The 21787-nt window shown below is 40.9% G+C and overlaps 1 protein-coding gene across 8 annotated transcripts in view; it reads right to left on the bottom strand.

Moving 5' to 3' along the window:
- Positions 1-219: 219 nt before the first annotated feature.
- UBAP1 (ubiquitin associated protein 1) overlaps positions 220-21787 on the bottom strand; it is a 37518-nt gene continuing 15950 nt past the window's right edge. For 3 of the 8 annotated variants that reach the window (XM_006758572.2, XM_006758571.2, XM_015560565.1), the window contains exons 3-7: positions 13178-13302; positions 6995-7927; positions 2312-2494; positions 1235-1336; positions 220-604 (exon numbers count right to left, since the gene is read on the bottom strand). In XM_006758572.2, coding sequence (XP_006758635.1) covers positions 464-604; positions 1235-1336; positions 2312-2494; positions 6995-7927; positions 13178-13302 — 1484 coding nt within the window. In that variant the 3' untranslated portion in view covers positions 220-463. The remainder of the gene's footprint in view (positions 605-1234; positions 1337-2311; positions 2495-6994; positions 7928-13177; positions 13303-21787) is intronic. The other 5 variants (XM_015560570.1, XM_015560567.1, XM_015560566.1 and 2 more) reach the window with 3 other exon arrangements.

The following is a 21787-nucleotide window of genomic DNA, read 5'->3' on the forward strand; positions in this document are numbered from 1 at the left end:
CCCTGGAAGAACCTTTCAATTGCACTCAACCTGTATTACAGTTCAGTCCACCAGTGCAGGGGAGGGAAGCAACTAGCCCCAGAGCAGCACTGAGTCTGGCCCTCCCGCCTCTTCTCCCTGGCTCCTTTTGGCAGCCAGTCCAGGTTTCAGCTGAGGACATACAGACCCCAGAAAAACCAGAGACATCTCTCTGGAGGGCCAAGATGGGAAGGACACTTCTCAAAATACAAATACATTTAATATGGAAGGAGCCAGGACAGTTCTAAGGGCATTCACATGCCAAATCTTCCCCACTTTCTCCCCAGCTCAGGGCCTAGGCTCATAGAGACTGGCAGTCTCCACACCTGACCTTCCACCCCCAAAAGAAAATCTGGACGTACGCCCCTTCTCCTTCCCCACAGGTGGGCTCCTCAGGGCCTCCTGCAGGGGTGGTTCCGTGGCAGGGTTTAGGCAGGGCCTGGTCTCAGCTGGCTCCAGCCCGAGCCATGAGGTCTTCCAAAGCATTGTCCTGGTCATTGTTGTGTAATAGCAGAACTTCCTTAATGTCTTTCAGTTCAAAACCCATTTCCTTAAATTTGCTCATTAACTGAAGAAACTCCAGCATCTAAGGGACAGAAGAGAGTACAGATTAAAGGAAGGGGTCTGGCCACACAGCTGAGTGGAGAAATATATGTATAGCGGGCTGCTTAAGGGATGTTCCTTCGCCAGAGCCATCTGAGCCTCTCTGAGGTCCCCTTTGCACAGCGGTTGCCAACCTTTCGGACCTCACCGACCACCAGTGGCCTGCGGCCCACCAGTTGGCGACCGCTGCCCTAGCAGAGTAGGGCTGTGGAGGAAGCTGGGTCCAACAGTTTGATGCCACAGTGCCAACTCTTACTAACCTTTGTTCCAGTCCCACCACCCACATTCCACTTCCACCAAGGCAATTTACTGAACCCAGAAGCAGGCTAGGCAAAGTGACTAACAATCTTCCCAGTCATCCCAAAGTGCGCTTTATAAGTCCAGATCATTTTCCCCTTCCCTTCTCTGGGATTCCAGATATTGTCTTCAACCCAACATTTCATCTGACCCAAACACACCCAAAGTAGCTGGACATTTCAGAAATTCTGTGCTTCAACTGTCTCTGCTTGCAGTCACTGGTAGGGAAAGGGTATTGTGGGTCCGGGGGGGGTGGGGGGGAGACCCAGGAGATTACACACTGTGTCTTCTTTCCAGAGGGCATGAAGGTTCCTACCTTTTCCTCTGAACACTGATGCATTTCCAGAGCCTCTTCCACTAAAAGAGGGTCGAAGCCCTTCTCACAGAGCTGTCCATGTACAAAGAGATAGTCGAGAATCTAAGAAAAGAAATAAGAGGTCTAAGCACCTATTGCCACTTCTATCTGTTTCCCAAGAGTCTTACACAAGCCAGCAAGTGTGACATCTCCCCAACCTGGCTATTAGATCCTGGACAGGACTTGATTTTGTGCCTTGAACTGTATCCATCACAGCAGGACCTCAGTGACTATCAGCTGAACAGACAGGCACACCCTTCTAAACATGAGTAGCCATTTTTCAAACGAGCTCCTGTCATAGCTGACTCATATCTCCTAGAACATTAACTCCACAGCCTGGGCAGGGTATTCCTCTAAGAAATAGTTCAAGTCATCATATGTGGAATCTAAGTAACAAAATAAACTGATGAACGAGTGGAACCAGAGACATGGAAGCATGGAACAGAGTGGAATCTCAGGGAGAAGGTGGGGGTGGATGGGTGGGTGGGAGGTAATCAACCAAGGACCTTGTATCCATATAAGCATGGCCCATGAACACAGACAATGGGGCGGTGAGGGCCTGGGGCGGACTGGAGGGGGTCAATGGAGGAAAAAGAGGGGACATACTTTAAAAAAGAAATAGCTCAAGTCAGAAAATGCATCTAATGTTTAAGACTGGTACCCTATTCTAGAACTCCCTGGGTAGCTATGACAGGATAAAAATTTCTGGGAGAAACTTGACCATATCTCAACCCTAGGATGTGCTCTCAGGAGGGGCAAAAGCGGGAGAGTAGTTGGATAACAGTCCAACAGTCCAATACTCCCAAGGCTTTCCTTCAGCCTAGTTTCCAGAGCAGCCCCAAAGCAGAAACACTGCTGCTGAGGCTGCTGGTTTCCCCCAAGAAAGTGCCTGTGTCCCCCAAACTCACAGGAACAGACATCGGTGCTGTAAGTCTGGGGGGCTCCAGGATAGAGGCAGGATACTATTTCAGCTCCAGAGGACTGGGACTTCTCTCTGGCTGATCACACACCTCCCCTCCCCACCAACCAAAGGCTCACCTGCTCAATATTCTCTCCTTTTTTCTTCATGGCTCTCAGGACACACTCATAGGAGTAGCCCATGTTGACCACTGTCTCCACACACTGCCGCTCACTGGGGGACAGCGTCTGCAGTTCAGAATAAGCCTGGGGACAGCTGGGAGTGTTGGGCACTTGTGACATTGAGAATTTAGGAGGTGTGGCCTAGTGGTGGAGAAACAAGAGGATCAAGGCAAGAAGATGTGGACTCCCAAGAACCAGGAAAAATGTTTCAACAAATTTTTATTTTTTATGTGGGCATGGGGTTAGGAGACAGGGAGTCTGCTGTCCTACAAGCAAGTCCAACAGACTTGTTACTGAAATGGCCCAATCTAGGGGTTTGCCATTTTTGACATTAATCAAAGCCCCAGTCGAAGCAGTCTACCTGGGAGAAAGGGCCAGGTTGCTGGCCAGACATCTTGAAGAGGAATGAAGAGCAGTGGGGAGCTCCAGCTAAGGAGAGAGAAGCTAGGAAGACATCTCTGCAAGTGTGGCTGTCCTCTACCTCAGCCCACCTTGCAGAATGAGAAAGCACCGCAAGAGCCACATGCCCTTCCATGCCCAAATCCTCCAGGCTTGAGTTGAAGTTCGGAGACTGCCCACAGGACTGAAGCCCAAGCTGGCTGCTATGATTTCTTTTCAGAGCTCCATTATCCCTTTCTTAGGCTGTGAAGGGATCATTCACCTCAAACACCCCTAAGTCTGGAGCTGCCTCTTCCAACAAGGTCTCTATCCTCATTTCTATCACTGGGCTGCCCACACATGGTTAGCTCAGGGACCGAGAGCTTTGAGGGTGCTCCACCTTTGCCCCATACTGTGCTTCGATTCCCTGCTACAGCTGCTGTCCTACAGAGCCAGGGTTGAAGAATATTAGCCACACGAGGCTGTGCCTCAAGGACTGGAATGTGGAATGCACTGGCTATAGGCAGCCTGCTCCCTGCCACCCAATCTTACTAACCCCAGTCTTGTTTACTGGACAGAATCCCATAATTAACTCCTCCCATTTCTTCTGATAATGACTCAGGCCCAAGGCATGAAGGCCAAAGGACCAAACTACCATGGGAACAAGGTCATTAGCTGTTCTGCAGTTTGGCCCAGCTCCCAGGAACCAGGAAAAATGTTTCAACAAATTTTTATTTTTTATGTGGGCATGGGGTTAGGAGACAGGGAGTCTGCTGTCCTACAAGCAAGTTCAAAATTATAGAGCTAAAACCAGATGCTCTCCTCAAAGTCAGCTGAGAAAAGCCAAGATTACAGGCCTCAAAATCCATTGTTTCCACTCAACCATTTAACCCACAGTCACAGGGCTCAGTCATTAGGTTACAGGAGTCAATACACAGATCATAGGGACTGGATCACACCAATCTGGCCACTTTGCAGGCCCCAAGATTGTCTCTCCAGGGCACAAGAATACCAACAGCCAAATAGCATTTTGGTCACACTGGTGGCACAGTACTTTTCGCATCAAAGTATATTAATGTGAGCTGCTAGAGGTTAGTTACCAGGCATTTTTGAATCCTGGGGGCCTGGCTATATGGGCTTGACACAGGGCTCTGGTCATCAGTTGAAAAATGGAGGTCTATTAGCATTTCAAAGGGGGAATTTCATTTAACACAGCAAACTGACACTGATCCTCCCCAAAGCCTACTAAAATAATAAAAACTATTAACTTTTAAGGTCAAAGAAACAGAGGGAACAGCAGGGGAAAATCTGAAGCTAAGAGGCAAGGTAACAGAAGCAATGAAATTAAAAGTGAGAAACAGGAGAGGGGTTCAGTATTTGGAAGCAAGAGGTACTGCTGGGATAAAGCAAGAGCACAAAATGAGTGCTCAGAGCAGTAAAAACCTCAGGCAATAAATACCTTTCCCACCCATCTTCACCCTCCACAGGAGGCAGAAGGTTGTCTCTAGAAAATGAGAACCAAACAACCATAAGGAGGTTAAGACACCAGGCATAGCATACAGCAGAGAGAGGGACAAGAACCAAAACAGGGATTAAGTAAAAGTCTATAGCAGCCTTACCCAAGCTTCCTTAGCCCTCAAGCACAATTCTCCAGAGAAATTATAGCAGCCACAAAGATCTTCACATGTTGACATTTTGCAGAGCTCCCCTCAAAGCCAATTAACTTTCAATCTACAGTGGGGCCTTGACTTACGAGTGTCCCGACTAACGAGTTTTTTGAGATACCAGCTGTCTCTGGCCGATTTTTTTGCATTGAGTTGACAGAGTAATTTGAGTTAATGAGCTCGGTCTCGGAACGAATCGTAAGTCAAGGCCCCACTGTATAGTGAAGTTTAACAATCAGCAAGCATAGTGGGAAGAGATACTGGCTAGAGTTAGGTCAGGCAGTTTTATACTCGACTCAGAATAAAGGCACATTATAAGATTGTTCTCTCAAGATGATCCCATGGATTTCTCAACTATTAAGATTAGCTTATGTAAACACTAAAACATGAAGTCAAAATCTGAAAACTAAGACCCAAACATTGGGCCTAAAATAGCCAACAAGAACCAAATTCCAGGAATACTTCCCTGGGAGTTCCTAAGTGAAGTGTGTGTACATACAGCCCAGATGACCACACCATCACCTCCCCCTGGCCTGAAGTCACTGACTATCTTGGAGGAAAGAGCTTCTCTCACAGAGAAAGGTTCTCACTGTGGGTTTCAAAGACTCATACTAAGAGAGAGGGCCAGGATGGAAACCAGGCTTTGCTCCCTGAGGGTAAGGGTCATGACTTCCTTAGAGAACGGTTCTGTTTCTATGGGCAGCAAGTTCCCAGGCCAGCAAGAAACAGAGCCTCTCCCACCCTAAAATGAATGGATCCAAAAGAAACTCCACAATCAGGTGGTTCAAAGAATGATGAGTGTTCTGGTTTGAGAAAGAGCTGTCATTAGTTCATCTAAATGGTTACTATAACTTTAAGGGGAGTCAGGGTGGGGAGGTAGCTGAGGATCCCTAATCCTTCCCAGAGTGCATTTAATTTCTAAAATGTACAGTATATTACCCTAGCCAGTCTGGGTCAATGGATAGAGTGTCCGCCTGCAGACTGAAAGGTCCCAGGTTCAATTCCGGTCAAGGGCACATGCCCAGGTTACAGGTTCAATCTCCAGTAGGGGGTGTACAGAAGGCAGCTGATCAATGATTCTCTCATCATTGTTATTTCTAATCTCTCCCTCTCTTTTCCTCTCTGAAATCAGTAAAAAAATTTTAAAAAAGTTTTTTAAAGAAATACTGCCCTGGGGAGTCAACAGAGTGCCCCCTAAAGTCTCTGAGGAACTGATTTCTAGAAGGTAGCACCAGAGTATTTTGTGTTTTTGTTTGTTTTTCTTTTTGTGTGAATCCTCACCGGAGGATATTTTTCCATTAATTTTTAGAGACAGTGAAAGGGAGTGGGGGAGAGACAGAGAGAAGCATCAAAATGAGAGAGATACTGGTTGCCTCTGCAACTAAGGTTATGTGTCCTTGATCAGAATCGAACCCGGGACCCTTCAGTCCAAGGGCTGACACTCTATCTACTGAGCCAAACCAGCTAGAGCCCATGGAAATTTACAAGAAGCAGTGAGCTCTCTGACAATAGAAGCATTGAAACAGAGACAATATTTTACAAAGAATGCTATTGCTGGGACGTGGGGAGTGTGCAAGAGGCAGCTGATCGATGTTTCTAACACTCTGTCCCTCTCCTTTCCTCTCTGAAAAAAATCAATAAAATATATTCTTTTTAAAAAAAGAATCTGTGGACTGGTCAAAGAAACAGGAAACAGCAGGGGCAAATCTGACGTCCATGGTTTCTATCCTAGAATGCAACAATGTATATACTCTGTGACAAAGCAAGCTCACCTCACATGCAACTTTGTGTGTGTGTGACAAAACCAGATTTTCTAAAAGATCATCTGGTTTTGTCACACACACGAAAAGTTGCATGTGAGGTGAGCCTATATTTGGAGGTGACGATTCTTCTGTGCATACAGACGAGACAGAGAGGGAAGGCATCTGGAATATCATATCAGTAGGGGTCAGGGCTGGCACAAGACGCAACTCTCTTATCAACTCATACTTAAACATCAAATCTAAATCCCCACCTTCCCCTCTCTCTCCCTTTGGAGAAAACTGCAAAATTCTTAGCAGAGAGAGAAAAAAAGGAATTGCACCATTAAAACCAATGTGTTTAAAGTGACAAATTTCTATGTTTTTCTTGGACTTCCAATACAAATTATCTCCCAGGTACTAAAGCACCACCCAGTCTGAACCCACAAATTGGCTGAACCATGGTACACACAGGAACCAAATTTCAAGGCAGAATGAGGTAGGGAGAAAATATAATGAAGAGTACCAAGCAATCTTAAAAAAAAACAAAGAAGGTAATAGGAAACAGTTAAAGGGTACAAAAAAAGAAAGCCTTTAAAACAATGCAAACACAAGATATGCACCACTGAAAAGAAACTGCTTAGGCAGGAACAAGCCAACATCAACTCGAGTAAGGTGGAGCGCTAATAATCCTTGTCCTCAGGAAAATAACCAGAACTACATATACTTATAGTATAAGCAAGGTCAATCTGTCCATGCCCATCTTGCCCTAAACCTTAAAAAGAATGTGAGGATGGCAACTGCTAAGCAGAATTTACAAATCTTTGGAGCTTTAACTTAGGGGGATTTAAAAGGCTTACCGTGGAACCTGTATTTGGAGGTGACGATTCTTCTGTGCACACAGACAAGACAGAGAGGGAAGGCATCTGGGATATCATATCAGAAGGGGTCAGGGATGGCATTTCTGTGCCACTGTCCAAGTTCAAAGTTGAAAGCCCAAGACTCTGATGCCCACTGAGCTCACTGGCACTGCTTTGGGTGGAAGGCTTTAGGGAATTCTGGACCGTGCCATTGCGGAGGCAGGATGTGCTATGGAAAGTGCTTGCCAGCTTGGCTGTTTTCTGATTACTGTCATCAGAGTCAAGTTTGGGGAAGGACAGGGATTTGATATTGCTTACTGCAGGAATGGGGGGGAGGGACACTTTGGAAGACAGCGACATCTTTTCACAGTTGCCCAACTGTGGTAAGGTTATAAAGCCATTGGGTTTATGAAGAGGCTTGAAATCTAGTGTTGCCCGCTCCAAGGATGCCAGGACTTCTTCATCCTGTAACACAGATCCAGAGCCACCTCTGGGCAAGTTACTGTCCAATAACTGAGCCATAATGGGTCCAGTGGTTCCTACCAGAATGTTTCTCAGTTCTTCCTTCTCATCAATAGTTTTTAACTCAAGATTATCAAATGGGTCTTCTTCACACTCAAAGTCAGCAGGATTGAAATCTGCCTTTGTGTGGGGTGGGCTGAGAACTTTCTGTTTCATGGTACTGCTGTACCGAGTCGGGGTGAGGATGCTGTTGTGCTGTAAGGTGGCGAGGATGGGGTTAATAGGAGGTGGCATTGTGGCTGTACTGTGAGTCTTGGAGAAGCTCATTTTGTTATCTCCCTCTGGGCCACTCTTAGAATTCACTTTAGCTTCTGCTTCCTCAGCCTTACCCTCTGCTTCCCGCTGGGCTTCTTGGATTTTCTTAATATCTTCAGCCCACTCAATGGTTTTCTTTTCCAAGGAGAAGTCATACTGCAAAGATATATCAGAGAAAGAAGGTGTAAACCCAATGCAGCATTTCAGGTGTATTGGATGACCTACACTCAAGAAGACTAAGGCTTCCTAATCTTATAGGATTTAATCAAAGTATGCTCCCGGATTACTTCTAGAAATTAACTAAAAAGAGCTCCCACCACCTTGAGTCCTATGCACCAGGCCAAATGTCACAGTCACATTCCCTTGCTTCTCTCCCCTCGGGCCATGTCCCTTCCTAGATTTCTTCACTGGTGGCTCAAAGCTCAGCCATCAGCTCTATGATGCTTTGCTGGTGGCGTATTCCTTCCTCTGAAGTCTTACAAAGATCTGTCTCTATCATTTGATGCAGAGCATATGTGACCACAATAGTTTTAACCTTTCTCTAAACCAGGGGTGGGGAACCTTTTTTCTGCCCAGGGCCAGTTGTATATTTGTAACATCATTCGCGGACCATACAAAATTATCAACTTAAAAATTAGCCTGCTATATTTGGTCAAACATTTAATTAATGCCTTGGCAAGGCCAGACCTACCAAGTGATTTCACAGGCCTTTATGGCCTGCGGGCAGATGATCTCACCCTTGCTCCAAACACTTCCCCAACAATATCACATGCCTCTTATGGGCAGCAAACTGGGCTTTAGGTCTTATGGTCTCTGTTATCTAGCACAAATGCCCTAATAGATCATGTGCTGGATAATAACAGTCCCTAACATTTAAGAAGCACTTACAAAGTACCATGCATGATTTGAAGCAGAGTTTATGCAATAACCCTAGATTTTTCAACAACCCTTTAAAGTAGGTACCACTGCCCAAGGTAATAAAGCTATTAAGTGGTAGAGCCTGGATTTGAACCCAGGCAATCTACCTAAATATGCTTCTTAAAACCACGATCAACTTATAATAAACAGATTGTACTCTAAGTTCAGGAAAACTGCTTATTAAGAAATCTTAGACGCCCTAACTGGTTTGGCTCAGTGGATAGAGCGTAGGCCTGCAGACTGAAGGGTCCCGGGTTTGATTCCAGTCAAGGGCATGTACCTTGGTTGTGGGAACATCCCCAGTAGGGGGTGTGCAGGAGGCAGCTGATGGATGTTTCTCTCTCATCGATGTTTCTAACTCTCTATCCCTCTCCCTTCCTCTCTGTAAAAAAATCAATAAAATATATATTTTTAAAAAAGAAATCTAGACATATTCAAATTAAGATTTTACAGAGCAAATTGCCTAAGAATTTACTTAATGGATCCTTAATAATACCTTAAAGTATACAGCTCAATTTACAAAAATTTCATTTGCACACCTGAAAAAATACACTCTTATATGAAACTAAATCCACCCAGGGATAGGAGGAAAAACCTTTGATGTTCACCCTAAAGCACCAAAGCTAATCCATGTCTTGTGTGCACATTCAAGGTTGGAGACACATTAAGAGTAAAAGAAGGTGAAAGGAGAGAAAAGAGTAGAAGAAACCTCTGGTCATTCCCAAGCCTTTCAGCTTCAAACTACAAAAGAGAAGCCTGGAAATGCGCACATCAAGTTCACTTACACCCCTGAGCCAGCTGCTGGGCATCAGAAAGACACCTGAGGGTTGCAGTGCTTCCTTTCTATCACTAACGGCATAGTCAGAAAACAGCACGTGGGCAAAGACTGCTGCTTGTAACTGTGGAGGAAATCCAATTTTCCAAGTGGTTTCCTCCACCAAAAACAGGCTGTAACCAACTTCCTGATGCCTGTAAACACAGGTGTCCGATGTTTTATTCCCAAAAATAATTGGAAATTTCTTTCCTTTTTAATAAATATCTTTACCAAGCTTTTGGTTTTTAACTACTAAAGTAATGAAGAATACATGGAACATAGAAAAATATAGGAAAAAATAGCAGAAATATTACAGTGAAAGGTAAGAGTGTGGTTTGAGTGTACTATAATAAACAGTAAAACAATTACGGAGTATTAGAAACCAGAATAAGCATTATAAGTGCATTATTTTGTTTAATCCTTACAATACCTTTAAAAGGTAATTATTCCCATTTTACAGATGAGGAAATGGAGGCTTGGGAGTTTAAGCAATCTATACAAGATGATTCATGGCAATTCCAGTTCATGATTGAGTGACACCAGAATCCACTCTAAACCTTTACACTAAGGGCCACCCCCACTGCTGTGGCTACCACTACCACCGCATTCAATGAAAGCTTTCTGGACCCTGGGTGCAAGGGTTATGTTTTGTTTTTTTTCCCACTGGCTCCCCTTGATGAATTTTCAGCTGAAAAATGGAGTTTGTACTACCATGTAAGGGCAAATAAGGCAAAGTTAAAGGAAGCTGCAAGTTAGCTGTCTATGGTTCTAGGTCTGATTCTTCTCTGTATTAGGAGGGATCCAGCATCAATACCACAGCCAAATTCCCCATGGAGACCCCAGGCAGTCAAAATTTAATGCTAATCAGCAATTAGAGAACAAAAAAATTTCACCTGGCGCACTCTGGAATAGAGCTCAGAGCCTAGCTCAGAGCCTAGATTTCCCTTTTTGTTATTACTGGGTGCTATGAGTATAGTGAACACTGATCAAATAAACAGAAAATTCACAGCATTCAAAACAAGTTTTCTGAATGGGTCAACGAAGTGGTGAATAATATGAGAACAAAAGATGGAGGTGTACAGCCTAAGTGCCCATCAGCAGATGAGTAGATTAAAATGCTGTGGTACATCTACACAATGGAATACTACACTGCTGTAAAAAAGAAGGAACTCTTATCATTTGCAACAGCATGGATGGACCTGGAGAGTATTATGCTAAGCAAAATAAGCCATTCGGAGAAAGGTAAGTATCACATGATCTCACTCTTTTGTGGAATATAATGAATAACATAAACTGATGAACAAAAATAGATCCAGAGACAGAGACGCATTGAACAGACCATCCAACCTCAGAGGGAAGGCGAGCGTGGGGTGGAGTAAGAGATCAACCAAAGGACGTATATAAGCATATAAGTATAACCCATGGATGCAGACAGTAAGGGGGTGAGGGCATGTGCTAGGGGGTAGAACGGCTGGGGAGAGATCAATGGAGGAAAAAGGAGACATATGTAATACTTTAAACAATAAAGAATTATATAAAAAAAGATGGAGGTGTTTTTTAATCATATTGCTAATAGTATCCTACACAGAGAGGTGTTTACCAAATATTTGTTGTTGCAAATGAAACAAGGTAAAACATTATAAGGGAAATCTATATCTTTTCTGGTCCAATAGTCTCCATACACAAAAGGAATATCAATCAATTCAGTATTCAAAAATATGTAAGATACTCAACATCATTAGTAATTAGGGAAATGTACATCAAAACCACAATAAGAGACTATTACAGAAGAGTGTATAAAGAGAGAATATAACAAGAGCTGGCAAGGATATGAAGGAATTAAAACCCTCGTGTAGTGTGAGTGTGATAAAATAATGCAACCACTTTGGAAAACAGTCTGGCAATTCCTCAAAAGGTTATAGTTACCATATGACCCAGCAATTCCACTCCTAGGTATTTACCCAAGAAAACTGAAAGCCTATGTCCACACAAGAACCTGTATACAAATGTTCATAGCAGCATTATTCCTAACAGCCAAAAAGTGGAACCGACTAAGATATGTATCAGCTGATGAACAAAATATGGTATTATCGATACAATGGATTGTTATTCAGCCATAAAAATAAAGTACTAATATTTCATTCATACAACATGGACAAACCTTGAAAACATTATGCTAGCTGAATTAAGCCAGTTATAAAAGGCTATATGTTGTATTATTCCATTTAAATGATATCTCCAGAATAAGCAAATTTATAGAGACAGAAAGTAAATTTAGTGTTTGCTAAGGGCTGGGGACAAGGGAAAATAGGGAGTAACTGTTAATGGGCACTGGAGTTTTTTGGGGGTGATGAAAATGTCCTGAAATTAGATCATAATGATGATTATACAACTCTGAATATACTAAAATCCACTTATTTTCACACCTTAAAGGGTGATTTTTTTGGTATGTGAATTATATCTTAGTAAAGCTGTTATTTTTGAAAACATAACTGAAATATTCCCACTATGATTACTCACTGCATATAGACTGAAAGATACAACAAAGAATCCTTTTTAGAATGACATGCTAATGCCTCATTAAATCTCCCATAAACAAAACAACTTTGAAAAAAGTATATTTAAAAAAATCTTAAGTCACAGGAAGAAGTTTGAATTAGTGTACTGTTTTTCCACCTGACTCCTCTAAACTGTAAGCTCCTTGAGGACAGCGATTAAGGCATTTCTCTCTATCCTCAGCCTAGCAGAGCACCACTCAAAAGCAAGCATTCAATAAATGTGTACTGAAGGAAGAAAGGAAGTCATATAACATAGGGCTCTTTGCTGTTTTCAAGAATTCTATATATACATTTATATGTAACTGAGCTTTAAAGATGAGAGGGTTCAGAAAGAAGCTTTTGAGACGATAGCATTTCAGCACAATTCTAGAAGAGCAACAGCTTTTAGTACGGTGAGAAAGAAAAAAATACCCCAAATGGAGATAACAGCTCATGAGAAAGAGCATGTTATATACCCAGTATGTTCAACAAATTGCTAGTAACCTAGTTTGGAGGGAAAATGGATAGACTAGACCAGCCGTGGACAAACTATGGCCTGTGGGCCGGATCCGGCCTGTTTGAAATGAATAAAACTAAAAAAAAAAAAGACCGTACCCTTTTATGTAATGATGTTTACTTTGAATTTATATTAGTTCACACAAACACTCCATCCATGCTTTTGTTCCGGCCCTCCGGTCCAGTTTAAGAACCCATTGTGGCCCTCGAGTCAAAAAGTTTGCCCACCCCTGGACTAGACAGTAATGGGGAGACACAACAGAGAAAAATGTTATCTGACTCGAGTGACAGAGAGATAATGAGGATATTAATAAAGAAAAGGAAAAGAAGTAAATAAGTAAGATAGGCAATGGGGATTCATTTTGGACAAGGCATAGAATTCCAGGATATACAATCTACAATCTAACACATTACAAAAGATCTGTAATAGATATATAGGTGTGTGTGTGTGTGTGTGTGTGTGTGTGTGTCACACACAATATAAGCCAAGCAATAAAAAGCTATAAGAAAAAACAAATAAGAGATATGAGGATGGGGTTTTTTTTCTATTTCACTAAACATCCAATTCTTACTCATTAAATTTTTAAATGCACTGAACTTTAACTAAATATCACCACTTACCTGTACTTCTCTGACAACCTGCAAACAATCAGGCAGGGAGAAGCCAATAGGTAGACCAACTTTAGCTGGTGTTTTGAATTTGTCTCCTATCTTAAATGGGACATCATCAAGGTAACTGAAAGTCCCTACAATCAAAAATAAAGTAGAAAATATCAGCAAAAATCTTATTTGTTTTGCTATAAACTTATGTCTAGGATACAACATTAATATATGCTATCCTAAGACTAGAAATTCCTTCTCTGACTGCTTACCTTCTCTCCTGACCTCTAAAGAAAAATCCTACTTGATCTTATTAGGGTTTATTTTCAATTATACATAGTGTAAAAGCCAAAGTACTCAGAGGACTAAAAGATCTCCTCAATGCTCATAACCTCTCTCCCTTCAATTCCTTGTAGTTGCCTCCTAGCTCACACTGCACTAAGTCACAGTCATAACTGGTTCAAATGCAAGTCAAAAATTCTGCACTGGCTGCTCTCTCTAACTGGGATGTTCTTCCCTCAGATATTCATGTGACTTATTCCATTACCCCCTTAAAGTATTTACTCAAATATTACAATCTCAATGAGGTTTACCCTGACCACCCTGTTTAAAATTACTACCCCAGCCCTAACTGGTTTGGCTCAGTAGATAGAACGTCGACCTGCCAACGCAAGGGTCCCAGGTTTGATTCTGGTCAGGGGCATGTACCTTGGTTGCAGGCACATCCCCGGTTGGGAGTGTGCAGGAGTCAGCTGATCAATGTCTCTCTCTCATCATGTTTCTAACTCTCTATCCCTCTCCCTTCCTCTCTGTAAAAAAATCAATAAAATGACTATCCCACCCTTACTGCAATACTCCCATGTTACCATCTATATTTTTCCCATAGCACTTACTCCCTTCTAACAAATTATATAATTCACTTTATAATGTGTATCTTGCCCAATGGAACATAAGCTCCTTGTAGGCAAGTATTTAAGATGATTTTACTCACACTAATGTAGTCTCAAAACCTACAACATTGCCTGGCACATATTGGGCATTTAGTAAATACTGTTGAATTGATGACAGAATCTCCACAAAAGAACCTCTTTGATTAGGATTTCTCTACTTCAGTAGGAATCACTTTTTAATTACTATAAAGAATTACTCGTTTTTTTGTTTTCAAGACTATATTCTGGATAGATGTATAAATATTTTAAGCACAGCACTTATAAAAAAAAGGAAAGCCCTGAGCAATGTTGCTCAGTGGTTAGAGTGTCTGCCCACATACCTACAGGTCACTGGTTCGATTCCTGGTCAAGGGCACATATCTGGGTTGTAGATTAGATGCCCGGCCCCAGTTGGGAAACAGGGGGAAAGCAACCAATCGATGTATCCCTCTCACTGAGATGTTTCTCCCTTTCTCTCTCTCTCCCCTTCCCCCTTCCACTCTCTAAAAATCAATGGAAAAAATAACCTCAGGTGATGATTAACCAAAAAAAAAAAAAAAAAAGGAACCATCAGAATCAGATTAGGGTTATCAAGAGACATAACTAAATGGCTTTAACTCCCTAAAGGTTGTCTGCCGACCTAGCCAGTGTGGCTCAGTGGTTGAGCATCAACCTATGAACCAGGAGGTCACAGTTTAATCCCCAGTCAGGACTCATCCCCAGGTTGCTAACTCAGGGTGCAGGCATGATACCCAGTAGGGGGCTTGGAGGAGGCAGCCAATCAATTATTCTTTCTTATCATTGATGTTTCTCTCTCTCCCTCTCCCTTCCTCTCTGAAATAAGTAAAAAATATCCTATAATATAAAAGGGTAATATGCAAATCAACCAAAGGGCGGAACCAGTCACTATGACACACACTGACCACCAGGAGGCAGAAAGACGCTCAATGCAGGAGCTGCCCCCTGGTGGTCAGTACGCTCCCACAGGGGGAGTGCCGCTCAGCCAAAAGCCAGGCTCACAGCTGGCGAGCACAGTGGCAGTGGTGGCACCACCAAGACAGAACTAAGGATGTCAGTCAGACATCCCCCAAGGGTTCCCGGACTTCGAGAGGACACAGCCAGGCTGAGGGGTCCCCGCCCCCACCCCCAGTGCACTAATTTCATGCACTAGGCCTCTAGTATTTAAATAAATAAATAAAGGTTGTCTGTCTATCACAGCTGAATAATACAGAAAGACCAGGACACCATCACAGATTTATAGAGTCAGACAAAAGGAGAGTGCCTCTTATATGACTCTCATTAGCTATACCAGAGGTGGGAAATGTCTGGCCCACAGGCTGTACAAGGCCCACGAAATCATTTGGTCTGGCCCTGCCAAGACATTAGGGGTGAGTTAATGAAATGTTTGATCAAATATAGCAGGCTAATATTTAAGTTTATAATTTTGTATGGCCCATGAATGATGTTATAAATATACAAATGGCACTTGGCCGAAAAGGGATTCCCTACCCCTGATCTATACACTCTAAACTGGACAATGGGTTCTTTCCTGGACCAGGTTTGTGGCCAAGTTACTGGCAGACCATCACAGACAATGATACATACTGGATAAAATGAGTTTGACCCTAGCCAGTATGGCTCAGTGCATCGGCCTGTGGACTGAAGGTTCCTGGGTTTGATTCCGGTCAAGGGCATATGCCCAGGTTGTGGGCTCGATACCCAGTAGGGGCCATGCAGGAGGCAGCCAATCAATGATTCTCATCACTGATATTTCTATCTCTCTCTCCCTCTCCCTTCCTCTCTGAAATCAATAAAAATATAAAAATAAGTAAAATAAAATGAGTTAGCGTCTTGGAATATTAGCAGCTACTAAAATAAGGTTTATTTCTGAGCCTCACACTAGTGTATTTTCTTGAGTACTAACAGACAGAATAAAAAACAATATACCTCTTCCATGAAGATGACTTCTTTCCCTTCTAAGAACTCTATAGATTTAAAGACCTAGCAAGGTCAAGATATATTTGTAATCTTGTCATCATTTCCAATCTTGTTGCAGATATTAGTCTGATACACCTGAAACCCTCCATCAGAAAAAAGACCCCTACTCTCCCCCTAGCTGGAATCAAAACATTCTGCAATTCAACTTGCAAATTAAATCCATAAGTATTCAATTTAATAATTTTTCTGGGGCATAACCATAATTATTAACACTAGGAAAATTTCCAAATTGGTCATACCCTTTTAAGTGCTATTTTCTCAGCTGGCAATACCTATCACATTCCCACCATTATTTATTTACTTGATTAAAAAATTTTAGTCCTTTAAGAATGAGCTTGCCCTGGCTGGTTTGGCTCAGTGGATAGAGCGTCGGCCTGTGTCCTGAAGGGTCCTGACTTGATTCCGGTCAAGGGCACATGCCTGGGTTGTGGGCTCCATCCCCAGTGAGGGGCATGCAGGAGGTGGCCGATCGGTGATTCTCTCTCATCATTGATGTTTTTTTCTTTCTTTCTCTCTCTCTCTCCCTCCTTCCCTCCCTACCTCTCCCTTCCCTTCCTCTCCGAAACCAATAAAAACATACTTTAAAAAAGAATGAGCTTAAGAACACCCTCCATCTCAGAACACCTAATTCATAACACCTCAGGTCTTACCTCTGTGTTATTAATAGTTCATTTCCACTGATAATATTTATCAAATGATGAGAAAGAATCATTGATCGGCTGTCTTTTCCACGCCCCCTATGGCAGATCATATTTCCCCCAGAGACTATAAGTGATCATTTAAATGTCCCTTAGTAAGGGATAAATGTCTCATCTCCACATCCCCCAAGTTCAGTATAATGTCTGTCAGATGAGATTTGCTCAATAAGTGAAGAACAAATAAAGAAGAATGGTCTTATACTTCTTTCATATTTAACTCTCAATCCCACACTAACTCACATTCAATTAATATTAAAATTCAAAATTATTTACCTAAAATGGCAAAGTTAGTCATGAAAATGTTTTAATAGAGCAAGACACAGCACATTTGTAAGATTCTGGACAAAGTCACAAAAATGTAACAGGTGAAAAAAAAATCACCTAGCTTGCCAACAAAATCAAGTGCTGATTACAACACTAAAACCTTCTGCCACTTATAAAATGCTTTATGCTATCGAGATTAAAAACAAAGCTCTTTTTAATTTTAAACCATTTTTATCTGTCTTCCATGAAAATGGGTGCTCAAATGTTCCTGAAAGTTATATTCTATCTTTGGCTAGTACCCCGATTAATTAAAAACAAAGCTGAAATTAGCATTTTCTAAGCAGTACTGGAAAGAATAAAATCAAGTTAACAATCAAAAAATTAAGTATTTTGCTTAAAATATGATACATATTACAAAAAAACCCTATCCATAGTAACACACACCTATACAAGTATAAGAAAATCTATCCACATTAATCCTAACAAAATTTTCTTAAAGAGTTCCATTATATGGTAATGAAAAATTTGGGGCAGGGGGCAATCTATAAAAAATACTAAAGATATCTGAGAATGAGAATATCTTTAAAAACGGTGTTCAGTTTCCTTGGAAACTGTAACAGTGTTACATATACCAATGACTTAATATTCTATAGATGGAATTAGGCCCTGGCTTAGGGATAGACAAGATCAACTAAAACACCGTTAAACAACTTAGCACCAGTTACAGGTATCTACTTTAAAAAGTAGTATCAGCCTGGCCAGCATGGCTCTGCATTTGCGCGTCAACCTATGAATCAGAAGATTACAGTTCAACTTCTGCTCAAGGCACATGCCCAGGTTGCAGGCTTGATACCCAGTGTGGGGCATGGAGGAGGCAGCCAATCAATGATTATCTCTCCCTCTCTGAAATCAATAAAAGTATGTTTTAAAAAGTAAATAAATAAAATAAAATTCAGTTTCATTTCACTAACGTCAATGCCATGGTGATTTAGCACATCCCCTAACCTTCCCTTAGTCCTTTAAACTTTGTTAACAGGGATTGAAAGTTGTGTGATTATTGGGAGGAGGGGATAGAAATAAAGAACAAAAAGGCATTTAAAGGGATGGCAACAAAAAAAAAACCTTTTGAATAATGGACATTTTGAATAATCACAATTCTGTGAGCATTGCAAAGAATATATTTTGCAAATACTAGTATAACCATGCCTTACGAACTGTTCATTTTTTTCAATATATCAGAATATCTATTTAAACATATCAATTTCTTGTTTTCTCAATACATTTTTTTTTAAATAGATTCAATAAAAACTCAACCTACATGGACCAGAGAATTAAGCATTGGGGCTATTTCCTGGCTCACCCCAAACACCTTTAGTTTCAGTCTTTATTACTGAAAATCTTTCTAAAACGTCCAAGCCCATTTTCCTATGTTCAATTTAGAAAACGAAAGGGTATCTCTGATAACTGCGGCTATGGCAGTCCTTGAAGTCAGGTTCTGCACATCACTTTGCATTATATCATGGTGGAAGAGACTGGGCTGCATGTGTAATGACTCATTATAAATTCTGGGAAGGCTTCACTCTGTTCTCTTTGTTTCTAAATTGCTAATATGCTTATGATCTTGCGACCTATTTGTTTCTGAAAAAAAAAGCTACAATTTCATGTGGAAGAGAAATTCCTAATAGAAGGAAACAAATGGATTATGCTTAATTCTGGTTTTACTGTTAATTCAAATTCATCCAAACAGGTTTTGAAAAAGAAGAACAGAATAGATCAAACTTAAAATTATGTGGAAAATTGCAATTTCATGATTGGCTATTACTACCTTAAAGGCTAAATCGGGTAACACTTGCAAAATCTGATGATAGATAGACAGAGTGAGTCTGTTTCTGTTTCTCTCTCTCTCTCTCTCTCTCTCTCTCTCTCTCTCTCTCTCACACACACACACACACACACACACACACACACACACATCTGCTCAGAGAATGTTAAGTAGGAAGGAAATGTTACTTATACCCTTACAAAAACAAGCCAGATAACCTGCAAAATGAGCTTTTTAATATACACTATAAGGCATTCAGTAAAAAATAAGACACACAAAGAAGCAAGAAAATATGATCCATCAAGAAAGGAACCAGTCATCAGGCTCAAATCCAGAGATGGCTAAGAAATTGGAATTATTAGAGTTTTAAAATAATTTTAATAAACATGTTAAAGGATCTAATGGAAAAGGTAAACGTGTGAGCAGAAGGGAAATTTCAACAGAGATGGAAATATAAAGAGACAACTGGAAATGGTAGAAATGAAAACAATGCAGTATCAGAAAAGAAAATTTTGATAGTTCATAAGCCAGGCTATTCACTAATCAGATGATAATACTCAGCAGAGGAAAGAATCAGAGAACTTAGGTCAAAAAAAATTTTTTTTAACTGAATGGTGCCTGGCCAGCTGATTGGAGCGTGTCCCATACACCAAAAGGTTGTGGGTTCTACTGTCTAGTAGGGGCACCTTCCCTAGTCAGGACACATAGCTAGGTTGCAGGTTCGATCCCTAGTAGGGGCATGTTCAGGAGGCAACCAATCAGTGTTTTTCTCTATCTCTCCTTCTCCCTTCCTCTCTAAAAAGCAATAAAAACATATCCCCAGGTAAGGAATTGAAAAAATTATTTAACTGAATAGAAACACAAAGAGAGAAAAAAATGAAACAAAACCTTAAGAGATCTCTGGAACATTATCAAACAACCTAATGCATATGTAATTAGAGTTTCAAAAGATTAAGAGAAAGATAATGGGGCAGAAGAAATGTGATGAGATAATGGCTGCAAATTTTGCAAAAGTGATAAAAAAAAAATCAACCCACAGATCGCAGAAGTTTAGCTAACTCTAAGCAAAATAAATACATAGAAATCGCACCAAGGTACATAATAGTCAAAATGTTGAAAACAAAAAAATAAAGAGAAAATCTTGAAAAAAGGTGGCAGCATATTAACATACAGGAGAACAATTAAATGATGGTCAACTTCTCTACATTAACACTATAAAGCATTAACAGATAAACATTTAAAACCTTTTTCTATAATATAAAATACCTTTTTTTAATTACTAATCAGAAAAAAGTATTTCAATATCTTAGCAGAAATTAAACCAAGAGCAAAATGCACCTCTTTAGAGGTTAGCTTAATGGTCATAAATTGGACAGCTTTCAAAGGGGGAAGTTTACTTTTATTAAGTCCAATTATAGGAACATGTTTTCCTAAATTAGAATCTCAAGGTACTTTTTTCAGATATTAAAAAAGTACTTTGTTGAAATATTTATTAGAATCTCTTAAGTCACTTCTGGAAAATAACTTTTTTCAGATGAAACAAGTAGTTAATGAGCTAAAAATTAAAGAGGATTGCCCTAGCTGGTTTGGCTCAGTGGGTAGTGTCTGCCCTCAGACTGAAGGGTGGGAGTTGATTCAGGTCAACAGCAAATACCTAGCTTGACCCGAATCAACCCTGGCTCCCAGCCCCCACTGGGGCACATGCAGGAGGCAACCAGTGTCTCTCTCACATTGATGCTTCTCTCTCTCTCTCCCTCTCCCTTCCACTCTCTCTAAAAATCAATGGAAAAATATCCTCGGATGAGTATTAACAAAACAAAAAATTAAAGAGGATTGACACTTTAAAGCACTATAATCCAAGAAAGGCCTGATTTAAACTAAGCCAAGGGTATATAATGTACATAAGGACATTATTTTTAAAGGTCTTTGAAAAGTAACTGTTTATATCTCTCATTGTGCTACTTAAGAACACAGTATATGGCCGAAACCGGTTCGGCTCAGTGGATAGAGCGTCGGCCTGCGGACTGAAAGGTCCCAGGTTCAATTCCGGTCAAGGGCATGTACCTGGGTGGCGGGCACATCCCCAGTAGGAGATGTGCAGGAGGCAGCTGATCGATGTTTCTCTCTCATCGATGTCTCTAACTCTCTATCTCTCTCCCTTCCTCTCTGTAAAAAATAAATAAAATATATAAAAAATAAAAATAAAAACCCAACCAAAGTCACTAAAACTCAAGTAGGAGCTCAGAGTATTAAAGCAGAAGAAGCCAAAGAGAGAAAGAAATTTTTTTCTCAAATTTTACTCAGGTAGAATGTTTCATTCAACAATAAAACTCTGGTTAGGAATGTAAGAGATAGAGTAAGTTCCTAAAAAGCCTTTATTGATTAGACAACCTAAGATTATAGTCTCTCTAAATGGTTTAACGGAAACACATAACCTGGGGTCCAACTTATTTTCACTCCAATCAAAAAAGGAGTTCCCTAAGGTTAAAGATAGAAAGCTTTTCTTTTTAAATAAGACTCTTAGTTTAAATTTTTAATTTTTGCTATTTCCTCTCACAGGGTGTTTGCTCTCAGTCCTTGGCTCTGTCCTCTCTTTTCTCCTAAAAAAGAGAGGCAGAGGCAACTTCAGATCTGCCTCTCTTATCATTTAAATACAATCATGGGTCACTTAACAACAGAAATACATTCTGACGCATTGGTAGGTGGTTTTATCACCATAAAAACATCATAAAATGCATTCACACAAACCTAGGTACTACAGCCCACTACACATATAGACTATATGGTATAGCCTTATTGCTCCTAGGCTACAAATCTATATGTACAGCATGTTAATGCACTGAATACTGTAGGCCACTATAGCACAATGGTAAGTATTTGTTTATCTAAATGTAGAAAAAGTACAAAAATATTATATAAA

This window comes from Myotis davidii, unplaced genomic scaffold, assembly GCF_000327345.1.
Source record: "Myotis davidii unplaced genomic scaffold, ASM32734v1 scaffold534, whole genome shotgun sequence".
Lineage (NCBI taxonomy): Eukaryota > Metazoa > Chordata > Mammalia > Chiroptera > Vespertilionidae > Myotis > Myotis davidii.